The sequence below is a fragment of the Oreochromis niloticus genome, linkage group LG9, assembly GCF_001858045.2.
Source record: "Oreochromis niloticus isolate F11D_XX linkage group LG9, O_niloticus_UMD_NMBU, whole genome shotgun sequence".
Classification (NCBI taxonomy): Eukaryota; Metazoa; Chordata; class Actinopteri; order Cichliformes; family Cichlidae; genus Oreochromis; species Oreochromis niloticus.
The window spans coordinates 23,123,035-23,136,751 of record NC_031974.2 but is presented as its reverse complement, the minus strand read 5'-3'; the positions used below and the strand labels follow the sequence as shown (position 1 = coordinate 23,136,751).

At 38.7% G+C, this 13,717-nt stretch overlaps 1 protein-coding gene across 1 annotated transcript in view; it reads left to right on the top strand.

Annotated features, from left to right (window-relative positions):
- The window catches only part of ctnnd2a (catenin (cadherin-associated protein), delta 2a), a 250,221-nt gene that overhangs the window by 123,368 nt on the left and 113,136 nt on the right, over positions 1–13,717 (top strand). Inside the window, 5 exon segments of the mRNA XM_025910444.1 lie at positions 3,159–3,213; positions 3,820–4,024; positions 4,397–4,514; positions 5,424–5,556; positions 9,141–9,314. Coding sequence (XP_025766229.1) covers positions 3,159–3,213; positions 3,820–4,024; positions 4,397–4,514; positions 5,424–5,556; positions 9,141–9,314 — 685 coding nt within the window.

The window sequence follows — 13,717 nt, the reverse complement described above, 5'->3', positions numbered from 1 at the left end:
TCATTTTAAACTAGATAATTATTTGACAATAGTCGTGAATGGCTTTTGGTATGTTTCTGAGTCTTTGCGCAGAATTTTGTACTAAATGTAAACTGGTATTTGCTTTCTGCTCTGTCAGTTTTCACATGCATTTCTGTGGTTTGTTATTTTATGTTCATGTGTCTTTTGAAAGAAAATGATGTAGGAAGTGTTATCGTTTTTTGTAAATATATTTATTCACATCCCCTGCAGTCACACCAAAGCTAGTTTCAGATAAAGCTTAGATGCCTTGCCTTAATAAATAAGAAACAGGAGGAAAAGACAGAGAGAAACACTGATAGGCTGGGATGTAGATGGATGGACAGATTAGGAAAAAGGAATGTTTACTCTTTCTACAGTGTTCCCTGTCCTCTTTTCCCCTCCTCTCATCTTCCTTCCCTGTCCTCTCTGCTCACCATCTCTGTCCATGTGAGCGAGTGTGTATCTCTCTGTGTGTGTATCCTCCCCTCTGATGTTTTTGGCTTGTCAGTGTAATGGGGCTAGTGCTGTCAACAGAGCTTGCTGCTCATGAATAGCTTTATGCATGCCAGTGCTGCTAGATAGGCAGGTGCAGCTTGCATGCATGGGTAGTACATGTATGTTTTTGTTGATCTTTTTCCATTCGTGTGCACTTGGGTATGTGTGTGTGCACGCAGGGGTTGCATTCCTTTACATGGATGCATGGTGACTATCTGAAGGAGGGAGAGAAAGTAAAAGGTCTAGCATGTTGCTGCTCTTTTTGTAGGATATTTATAACCCTGAGAGGCCAGGTTTTAATAATTCATGGATACATGGCACCTCAAACATCCCAATGTTTTACTGGAGGAGAAAAAGAGCAGCACTGCAAGATGACACAGAGTGAGATCGAGAAAGTGCTCTCCCTCGTAGTGTGTGTCAGGCTTTCTATCTGTTTGTTACCTCAGCCAGCAATTCATCTTTTACTCATTATTTATTCACCCATTGATTTATTTACTCATTCCCACACTCTTTAGGCCTCACTTTCCATCTTGTTCATTGTAGCACATCTGTAATGTTGAACACAGTCTATTAGCCACCATTAACAGGAGCTCTTCCCTTCGTCTCATAAGCTTTAAGTCATTCACTTGGTTTCATAATCTACTAAACTAACACAAAGGACCTCTACAGTACTTTTAGTAATTTATCCCTGGAAAGCTGTAGAGGTACAAAATATTTAGGGATGGTACATCAAATACAGTGGTAGAATTCAATATTCTTTAATATTTACAAATAAACACAACATTATATTTATATATTTATTTAAACCACCAAATCTTCAATTTTAGAGACATTTGTTATTTGGATTGAGAATTCACAATACCAGTTTTTTTCTATGATGAATGACAAATATTGTGTGTTTTAGAAGGAGTTAATAAATATTAGGTGGGGGGGGGCCCATTTTTTGAGTGCTGTAGGTTGACTCCCTGTGAAGTGCTGTGAGCTTGACAGAGATCCAGTGCTCCAACACTCTACATTTGAAATACTGGAAGACCCATTTTGAGCAGTTGTACAACTGTGGACAACTCATCTACTAAGTTTAAATAGTAAACCTGCAACTCGAGATGGAGGTTTTTTTCCCCCCAAAAAATTATGGCATTCCACATTTATCCAGTAATATGTAGAAAGACACATGTTGATACAAACTACTGCAGAGTGCAATCCTCATTTTACCAATTATACGTTCTTTCACTCTGTGTGTGTCACCTGCTTGCTTTCCTGCCTGTTTTCTTCCATAAACTGTACATCAGGTATTTTTTTTTCTAAGATCCCTCCAGCAAATTATACTGTAAATTTCACAACCTCTTTTCAAACCTAGCATTCTGGAACCAGTGCCGTTGTCCTCAATAGATACACGCCCTTATCACAAAGCAGAAAAATAACCAGAGACCCAGACAGCCACTGGAAACAAAAGGGAGATTGTATGCTGGTGCATGCTGCTACATTTATTTGTGGTAGATATGCTGAGAAAGCAAGTGGGCTTTTTTGTTTGTTTTGTTTTGTTTCTCTGCACAATTTTGCAGCTGCAAATACAAACAGCACAACTCAATACAAACACAGCTCCCGAGTGTGTTCAGCTATTGTGAGCTACTGGTTATCAAATGATCAGATCATGTGTTAACTGCATGCAATTTAGTGTCTTTTTGCTCTTCAGTAAAATATAACAGACATTAAATATTCTAAGGACTAGCAGAATACATTAATGCCAATTAATGCATTTTCATTTAAATGTAAATATATATTTATATACATTTTGTATCAGGTATGCATCTATATATTACTCAGTTACTCAGATTGTCTGAGCCAAACTACTGTATAGACAGTACTGACAATCCTCCAAGGTGACTCAGTAACTGCATGATTGCATAATATGGCTTTCTACATCTGAAGCTGTGTCAGTCTAGTAATAATGGATCTGAATCACCTTTACAGCTCAAACTTACACACAAGGCTATATAAGGCTCAGCAGGGTCTGACATATGCTCCCTTTACTGTCTCTGGAGAATAAGGGGAATATATATGGATAGGCCAGCCTATGTTGTGGAGTAAAAAGGCTTTTCATATTCTGTCTTTGACTCACATACCTTTCTTATCTGTTGGGAATTCACTGCATATTGCCATCCAAGCTGTAGGTTTGCCTTGTAAATAGATGTTAAACATTAACCAGTTTATAATATTAGATTTAGTTTTGTTAATTTTTTGTGAAAATTGGGATTTTAATATAACGGATCATAGATAATAAAATATGACTATACAGTTGACTACATAACTTTTTCTACCTTTAATAGATGGTGCGACAAGGCTTTACAAGAAAGGATTTCAGTCAGCTGAGCTCAGAGGACTTCGTTGTCGGCTTCTGTGCGTCTTTTTTGTCGTCCCTCTGTGTTCTGTGGGGATTTCATTACTAGCGCTCCCTAGGTTCATTCAAGAACCCTCAAAGGCTCGACTGAACTCATTGTGCATAAAAGTTTTTTTCATGAACACTACTCTTTATTCCGTTTCATCCCATTTATTTTCTTAACTCCGTCTCTCCCTTCAACTCTTCTCAAGTTTATCCTCCCAAACTAATCACCTCCCTGTCATGCTAATCTTCAGTTGCTCTGCCTCCCCTTACAACCCACCAGGTGACATCAAGCCGTGCAGCCCAGCAGCAACAATCACAAACTGGGCCGGGGTCAGGTAAGCCTGATCACATCTCCAATTTCTTTGCATGTAATAATATGACAAGGCCTGGCATACAGTTGATATGCACAAATGGCATATGGAGACACTGACCAACAACCAAAAAACCAAAAATATGATACTAACAGAATATTTTTAGAACGTGCAGTATGAATAGCTTTATCATATTATTAGTGTATCCTTGATCTGTGGTCAGAGTTATGGGTTATTTATTTGCAATCCTCACTTAGTCTTGTTTTTTTATTGTTAAAATTGATCACTCACTGATAATGATACCCAGTGTGCTCATATCCAGGCAAATGTCTGTGTATGTTGCAAATCTAAAATTCTAAGCATTATACAGTATATATGCAAACAGCTTTTTTAAGTAAAGTGTCACTGATGCACTTAAAGTAATATCTAAATTTTGACCTTTGAGCCAGTGTTTTGCTATTATAATTTTTTTTTTTGGCATATTACCAAGTTATCAGCCACAATCTCCTGCTTTTTAAGACCTACTTTAAGTCTATTTCACATCATTATTATAAGACTGATCACATTTCTCTGTCATTCTGTAACATTTACATGTTCAATAAAGTGTTTTCCCTCCACTCTTTTTTCAAGGTATCTACTACTCCAGTGCCACCTTACCTGCCCAGGGTTCCCCTCTGTCAGCAGGGGGAGGCTCAGGGTCCGGTTCCCCCAGTAAACTTCAACGTCTGGGATCAGCCTCTGATGCACAAGGATACGCTACCACTCAGCGGCTGCCTTCCTCTTCTTCCTCCTCTCCCAAACAGTCTCCTGCTAATCGATTGGCCAAATCATACAGGTAGAGAACATGTACTCCTGCTAATGCTGACATACAGTCCGTATTAGAATAATGAAAAGGCTTGAAAAATAGCTTGAGAATAAGGTAAACACATGATGATGTTTTGCATTAGAATAAAAAAACAGAAAAGAATATAAAAGTTAAACTTAAGTCTTGCAAGTTGATTGTCAGCTTCTTTATGCCAGCATATAAAAACATATCCTGTACATGACACATGACAAATGATTGTTCTTAAACATGAAGAGCAATCAGTCGTTTAATTTTTTTTTTTACACACACACATATATATATATATGTATATATATATATACATATGTATAAACTATATATATGTATAAACAAATGCTGCTACTTTGCCCATTGGTCTTTCAGCACCACAGTTGCTGTGACAACAGCAGGAGGGGGCGGTTCCCCCCTGAGGGTGGCATCTCCACCTAATTCCACAGCAGGAGGGGGAGGGGCCAGCTCCACATCTTCCCCTCTTCACCAGGTAGATCATTCAACAGTTATACAATGTGGACACACGCAGAAAGGAAATGTATTTTGTGATAATAGACTATAAAATGAGAAGATTTTTATGTGAAGCATACATTTAAAGTCCATTAAAATTACCACTGGTTATACAATATTATAATGAATGCTAATGCAACTGCGCTTAGTGGAATATAAATTCACTTCTGCAAAGTGAAAGGACTTTAGACAAGTGCTATATAACTGAATGGTGTCTCACACTAATGCATAGAAATACTTATTATTTGAATGTGGGAATGTGTAATATTCAGATTGTATGTACATAAGGTTAAAGCTGGGTTAGCTTTCTCCTCACCTCTTTCACAGTGACTGTAATCACAGATTGCTTGGAGGAATTTAGTTATTGTATCCATTTTGTACATATTATATTATTGTTATACATTTACATTACAGTTTAACTGATTCTACAGTGGTGATTATGTTTTTCTAAACGATTGAACAGATGTGTAATTGTTAGTTGTGTTATTTGTTGTAAGTGTAACTTTATGACATTCTGTAGTTATATAGTGCATTAAAACCATATGGCTGGTGTTACTATTATATTATTCACATTCTACCAGATGTTTGGTCACAAAAATAATAACACGGGGCAGCTGCAGGGCAATTATTTTTAGTTATATATTTAGATTTTTGTGTAAATTACATCCTTGACTCTAAAATGATTGGACATTTGCATTTATACACCCTTTTCCAAAGGTTTTGCATTCGAACAAAACTAATTTAGCAATGTAAACTTAAAAACATGTCAGTACAAAGACTTTTTATCCACACCAATCAAACTGAAACACGAGCCATGTCCGCTGTTACATATTTGGCTGCCACACGCAGTATTCTTAACTGTTCAATCCAGCAACTCTCATCTCTGCAGATGAGTTCAGGCATAGGGAGCTATGCAACTCTGTCTCCCAAACGACTGGCAGCTCATCACGCTTCTGACCAGTACAAGATCTCCCACGAACTCTACGCTACTGCTACTCTGCAGAGACCTGGAAGTCTGGCAGGTGGGGGTTGACACATTCATGCATTGTCGTGTATAGTTTCATGTGCTTGCACAAAACATAAACCCTCCAAAATATGTAATCCGTATTAAACTAAGTGTACTATGGATATAAGTAAATCTCTCGCAGTGTATCTTCGATTGTCTGTTTGTGCTGCTGATGTAGTATCTCGTATCAGTGGAGCATTTGTAGTCTAATTGTTACATTTCATTGCATCAGACTGCTGTTCTTAGAAATGTCAATTGCTATGTTTAAATCTATTGAATTAGCCGGTCTATGAAAAAGCACATCACTGTGCTGTGGTTGATATCTCAGGCTATACTTCAAAGGAGGCATCAGTGTCTCTGAGGCTGCCCGTTAGAAAGTTTAAACTTTAAAATGAATATACTAAGCTATCAGCAGTTATATTTGAGAGTTATGAGCTATTTCACTCCCAGCTGTGTACCTGCTTTAAGAATGACTTAAAATTCCTAATTATGTCTTCCAATACACATGTGCTGGGTGTAGGGAAGGACACTGATCTTAGTGCAGCCAGTTCTTAAAAGTACCAAATGGATTTAGATTAAGATACAATCTGTTTGGCGTTTCCCAGGGTTACATGTACTAAGACCAGTGTCCAAATATCTATAGATCCAACTGTAGGTCTATAAATATTGACATTGCTTTCAATACACTAGGAAATGGTTTATCTTCTTCTTGATCTGCTGTGTTTCTTTCTTCTTACTGACTTCAGAAAGGACATTTTGTAATCTAATTGTAACTGTGAGTGAAGTAAGGAAAAGGTGACTTGGTGACTCTGCTAGAGCATCCTTTGCCATGGACATTTTTTCCTGTGTGTATTTTGATTTTTTTCATCAAAGAAATGAAACATAAAATATAAAATAGATGAATATTGATTGAACCATGCTACATGGAGTAAGTTTAATTTATCAGTTCTTTAAACTTAGAGCTACAGTGATAGGAACATGACCTTCATGGTTTACCCTGAGGGTGCATCTGTGATCTTGATGCATTGCCTCAGGTTTCATGTCTCCTGAAGCCTTTAAATGGAGTAGAAAAGAAAGATGTGAACAGGAATGGACTGGGGAAATAAAATTAACACAATTTGCTATCATGCGCATAGACTACCAGATTGTCGTTGATTGCATGAGGACAATTTAATGGCAATTCATGCTGGCAATGCACCATGTTTTATTTCACCTGTAAGGTCTGATAGCTACCACATTTTCAAAATTCTACCAAGCATGAATTGTGTGTAGATAGTGTTACTCAGAAAATGGCTTATCACAGTGGATGATGTGCTCCTAGGAAAAGCACAGTAGAGTTCATCTGAGTAGCATGTTTGGAGAGGTACTTAGCAGCTTCACAGCTCCTACTCTATGCCAGAGTTAAGCTGCGTACAACAGAAATTGCCTAAAAAAGACGTTTACTGTCTGTGCTTTTTGTATGTAGGGCTGGTGTGATATAGTTCACTGGGTCTAAATATTGCCATGGTAGCAATGCAGGATAATATATGCAGCATACAATATATAATGTGTGGTTTAGATGCAGAGCTTTATTGGCACTGAAAATAGTTGCTGGTTAACATTAGAAACTCAGATGCAAAGCTGTGGAAATTCAATATAGAGTCTTGTTCTATTTTTTTTAATTTATACTTCTCAGAAAAATCGTTGTAACAGTCGTCTTTAATATTAAATCTGCCGTTGAGAACTATACTACCATTCTTGGTGGAATTACAATATACACATGAATGAGCAGCTCCTTGCTATATTGTTGTAGGTAAAATGTAGTTTGCTCTATTTTTTACTAAACAGGCAGGACTGTAATTCATCAAGGAATCAGAGTTGGGTTTGGCATGTTGTTATTCATTTTAAATATTTTACTGAATAAAACATCATGTGAGGGGATCTCTCTCTCTCTCACTCTCTACATCAGCCTGTCATTTTTGTCTTAAAGTTCCTCTTCCTCTTTAAAGAAAGAGGTCAGTACTTCCATGAGTGGGCCCCTGTGAGCCAAAGAGTAAATGTATAATGAAATAAAACCAACTCACCAAGACTTCGAAGATGAAAGGCACTAGAGGAAGCGAAAGAGCTCGGATGACTCATGCTGTTAATGGGTGTGTCCATGACTCTAATTAGTACTCTTTCATGCATATTCTCATATTGTCTTTCAGTCCTCCCCCGTAAAATTCACTGTATTTTACCTGGGGTCCACGGCAGTTCTAATGTCCGTTCTTCCAGTGTCTATTATTCTTTTTTCTTCCCTTATGCTGACACCCTTGTCCTCTTGCTGTTTGAGTTCACCAGCTGGCCAGTAGAGTATGAAGGGATGCAGCCAACCTTTGATAGGCTCAGGAGGTTAACAGGCCAGTCAGTTAACCACACAGCTGAAAGGGCAGAGTTGAGGTGCAACAGCGGTTTATCATCTGCCATAATAGTAAAGAAATAGGATAATAGGTTATTGTTCATTCTTCGGTGTGCTGCATATATTTAATCCTACTTAGATGGCAAAGTCTATTAATATGCATTGATTTCTGATATAACCTGACAGATTGAGGTATTTGACTGTGTTAACTTGATGATGGATTCACAGGGAGGTTTGAATCTTCATGCGCTGGCCCGTCATCCCGTGTAACTTTCTTGGCACGCGACTTCCAGTGCACTGAAAACTATTGTAATATGATATGACATTAGCTCCACTGGACCATCTCAGTCACTCATAGCTTTCTAACTCAGTGTATGTATGACTATTTATGTCTTTCCATTTCTATCTCGCGCCATGTCACCTAAATCCTCCTGACTTGTCTTCATATTCCCCCAATTTGCTACTTTTCTACCCTTGCCTAATTTTAATTTTGGGTCTCCTTGTCTTCACTGGGAGGCCCCTTGCCTTACATTTGTTCTGCTGTGTAATGAACAAATGCCTGCTGTCAATGTCTCCTTGCCATGTTTTTTCTGTGGGACTCCTGCCAAACACAGAGCAAAGGAGAGAGGGGGGGGGGGGGGTTGCATCTCATTATTTTATAGCTGACGAACAGCAATGTGTTCCATGGAGATTAAAAAAAATTAAATGCAGAGGCATCACTCCCTGTTTTCTGTCTCTCTCAATCTGTATATTTCTTCTTATCTCATTTGTTGCTGCATATGTCTCTATTTTTTTTTCTCTGCTTTTGATTTGCTTGAACTATAACTCTCTCACTTCCTTACCAGTCGTACAAACACAGACAGACGAACACACACTACCAAACCCTTAGTTGCTCAGAACGACTTTGTGCACTGCGTCCTAATTATCCCACAACACTAGTCTACATCAGCGTAGGTGAAGAATGGCAATGGACAGTTCTAAAATTCAAATAGACTTGTTGCTGCATATGCTTCTTTATTTTCCTTTTGTTTAAATACCATATCCACATTTATGTCTTTATTTTACCGCTCTTTTCACATGTCAGATACTTCTTACTCAACCCTCTCCATCCTTTTTATTTCTAACCTGCTCCTCTTCTTTCCTCATTTTCTACCTTTCACTTTGTCATTCCTTTTTCACTGTGTTGTACTCACAGCTTTTTACTTCCTCTTTCTTCACTCTAGGTTCTCGTGGCTCCTACAGTAGTCAGCATAGTCAAGAGCCCCTTCGGCCTCTGGGGTCCCCAGAGCACCACATAGATCCGATCTATGAAGAACGTGTCTATCACAACAAGGGCCCCATGAGAAGCCTTAGCCAGAGCCAGTGCCCGGACTCAGGGCCCTACCGCAACAACACAGGTAAGGCAGGCATCGCATCAAATTGTATCATCAATGCAGTTTCATGTTTTGTTTTGTTTCTACTTTGTGTGGCTTAGACATTTTAGAGTTTAAGCCCTGAACTCTGAAACTGTGCTTAAGGTAAATGAACTCAGGTGGCAAAAAAGTCATCTCTGACAAGTGACTAAGAGTATGTTATGGAAAACAAGGGCAACCACTTTCTCTATAAAGTGTATGATACAACAGTAATACACAAATTAGACTTACAGAGGCAAAAAACATTTAGTGAAGGAGTAAAGGTAGGTAAAAAAAATCCAAGTTTTGACCTTGATGGTGACTGTAACCAGCTGGTAAGAGGTGTAATTTAAAACTGTTTTAGATTTAGATTTTCTAATATTCACCTGTTCAGCAGAAAGGAAGTGTGCTATAGTCACATAGCCTTGGAAAAGCTGCTGAGTAGGAGAAAGAGAAAAAGTTACAGCCACACATAGGTCTAGTGTTAAAGATCAACTGGTTAAGGGTAAATCAAGATGCTGGCTTTTGGAAAAGCACAACATTGCATTTCAGTGGCAAGCTTTTTATCTGAAATGTTTTGGAGGGAGATTCAGAAAAGCAGCTGGCCAATCCACAGAGGGTCTCGTTCTTATTGGTTAGGTACTGGGCTTGTTTGTGTGGCTCTCTGGCCTTAATTTTGTCTTCAGTAGGTAAAAAACAGGCTGAAGTTGACGTGAGTTGAATTACTGATTCAACTTCTGTGAGATATACCTATAGTACAAAAGCAAAGAAATAGTTCCTTATAGGTTAAACCTGATGTCATATTATAATTATAACTTGTGCCTGACCGAGAGTGGGCATTTCCACCTTCTCTCAAACTTGGAGATGCTACTTGTCAATTCCGCTGTTTAACACTAAACTAACCTGGAAGCCACCACCTGATAATGTGAACAGAATTATATCATCCACTAAAAGCAGAGGCAAGATCCTTAGACTACCAAAGTGTAGTCAAATAGTCAGATACCTCAATCTGAGTTATCCGTCTCGTTCCCAGACTCAGACTGTGTCAGTGGGATTGACAAGATCCTCTAAGTATTCCATCCACCACCTGATTATATACTCACTTGAATTCAGCAGCACCCCACTCCCACTGTACCTAATGCGAGCAGACCACTGCTTCCTCCTCTTGAGGCATCTGACGGTTTGCGAGAACTGTTTTGAGGCAGACCAAAAGTCTTGTTACATGGCCTCACCAAACTCCTCCCACACCTGAATTTTTGCTGGAGTCAGAGCCACGCCGCGCTCGTTACCTGCCTCCAGAGTCCCACAGGCTAACCAAGCTCAATAGGACCCAGTCTTCAGCTTGACTGCTCTCTTCGCCACCATCCACCATCTGGTTCAGACATTAAAACCATGAAACAGATCAACTACCCTGTGGCCACAGGTCACCTCAGCAATAAAGGTGCAGAACATGATCCACGTGGTAGACTCAGTCTCCCGAGTCTCCCTCGGAATGCTGTCAAACTTCTGCCGGAGGTAGGAATTTAAGATCTGTTAGATGCTCCCACCACACCATCATAATACATTTGGCTGTGCCAGGCCTGCCCACTAACTTCCCCTTCCACCTGATCCAACTCAGCCAGTTGGTGATCAGTTTAGAGCTCAGCTTCTGCTGATATTCTCTGAGCTGTTAGAAATGTTGCATTTAAAATTACCTTCCATGCTATTTCCATCATGATCACTCTCACTCTTCTCATGCTTTAGTAATGTAACCAAAACTTGTGGAAATCTGCACTAAAAGCACTTTTCTGATAGTTCTGACCTACTTAAACCCTTGAGTGTACGACTATAAATTATACATAAATTATGGCTTTTCCCTCTTTCATTGTTTTTAACTAGCATTAGGCTCCGGTGATGGATAAGCCAATATGATTGTCTTTTATGTGTTATTGTTCCAATTGATTTAGGTTCAAATCAATTTAATGTATTAAGGCCCTTTCACAAAGAGAGTTACATTCACTGCTCTGCCTGCTGGGCTAAGTGAAGGTCCCAAATATGTGTTGTGCAATCTGTGTATGTCTTTTTTCTTTCCGCACCCACTGATGTGTATGTGTATAATATGTACCCACTCCATGTCATTCCTCATTTCTATTGGTCATGCAAAGACTGCACTCCAGCATTGCACTGTGCTTTGCTTGACGCCATGGTAAATTGTTCACGGATGGCACTCTTTCTTGTATGAAAGAGTCATTTAATGTGAGGTAACTGGCCTAATTTGAAAATCTAAGGACTTGAAAGTAGAAATATATATTGTAGAGATAACTTTAGCTACAGTAAAAGTAAAAAGCTCTCAGAAAAATACATACTACACGTATAGATACCTAAAAATTCTCCTTAAATACTAGTGTGTCTCAGAATGCATGTCCGTATTTGAGCAAGGCCGAGATGGTTCCACAACAAAGAACAGTCCTTGAGTTTGCATTTTTAAGCCTGTTGGTGTGTTTCTGCTCAGGAATATGAACCCATATATGTCTTAAATATAAAGTGGAACTTCAACAGCTTTTCCATAGTTTAAAATATAAGAATTTGTCCTGGAATAGTTTATGATATCCATTATTTTTCCACCAGACACTAGGCAAATAATGCGTCATGTCTAACATAAACATGCAAAAATGTGCTGCAAGTAACTTTTGTAAGGAGACAAAATGTGTGTTCTTTAGTATCTAAAGGGAAATCTGTCCATGCCAGTTTTTTTAATCAGTCACCAAGCAAAAATAATACTTGTTAACCAATGTCAGGAACAACTGAGATACCTATGCACTGAATATATAAACACTTATCAGTGCCAATTTTCTTTTCTACAAAGTGAATGGTATGTTGTCTAGATGAACAGTGAATTTCTATCAACTCTAGAGCCAAATGAAGATAATGCTTCATGAAAAATAAAGAGTAAGTGGCATAGAAAAAGGCATTGCCAAGCCTTTTGTGTTTTAGAAGCACAATAGGCTGTGTGGATGTTTTTTTCCCTTTTTTTTATTCGCAATGAACTGCAGTTGGATACATTTACTATCGAACTCACACAGTCACATTCTCTTTCACTCTCCATTGTTGCCAGCAGTGTATTTTTAATAGGACCTCATTGAGCTTATCTCATTGTGGGTTTAGGTATACCATGTTAATCCCATTACAGTATCATATCCACACAAAAACACCCAAGTCTCTCAAACCGCATTCACAGCTCCATCGATGTCTTTAACGAGTCGATCCTTAATAGCTATCATTAGCATTCAGGTCAGAATTATGACAGTAAATATGCCACCCTAGACCAGAGTTTGAGTTCATCAGTTTCACTCACTTAAAAGGAATGAACATCTTCCATAAGCACCAAGCATAGCTTTTGAAGCACATTTCAGAGTTGGGTCATTGGGTTTGCTCATATTCTTGTGGGATATTGCTTTGATTACAATCAGTGAAATTCAGAACGCTTCATACAGTGATATCATTGTCTTTGCAAGCAGAAATCATTTAAACAAGTGTGCTTCAGAAGTGTACAGAGAGAATCCAGTGTTATCTATAACTTACTGCGCCTTGTATTTGTAGTTTCAATAGATGGGTATGAGAAAACTCACAAAGGAAATTTGCACTGCAGCTACGAAAATCAATAGACTGTGGATTAGACCGTGTGCATTTAATTGTAACACTGGAGGTTTACAATGCACTTCTCCAATGATACAGTGTTTTAATAGATTGTCTGATATTGTTGGAGCTAAATCCTTCATCAGAGCATATATTTTATCTCATGCACAAATATTTCCCTGCTGCGCTTGGCCCTTGTACCTACACTGCAAGAACAACACACCGAAGATTAACAGCACCTTGAAGTCTCAGGGCTATTGAATTAAAGCTTGGCCTTTACACAGCGTATTTTGAAATTTGTGTGAATAGCATGTGCAGTGAAAAGGAGGTTGTCTAATAAGGATTCATAATGCATAGAGTGATGGCACATAATGAACTGATAAGGGCTGTGCTGACATAGTGAGCGGTAAGTCATTAATTATGTCATAGTGCCTTTTCTTGGCAATGGCAAGCTCACATTATTGGTTCATTAAGCTGGCATGGATCAATGTAATTAATGCTATAAGTCATCCCTTTGCTGAAAAGAAAAGAGAGACAGTTTTGTGTGGGTATTTGACTTCAAAAATTCCAAAGTTGTAGTCAGAGGTCTACAGTGTGTGGTGCACAGTGTCAGTCTAATTTAGGGCCAATTTAAACAAGGCAGTCAAATGAAGCCCACAATATTCGCTGAGAGCAGGGGGCATAGCATTATTTAACTGGGCACTTAACTATGAAGAGGAGCGACGTGGTACAACAAAAGCCATCTAAGTGACTCTAATTTTGCGTGCGCTGTTTTCATAGCTACTGTTTTCTGG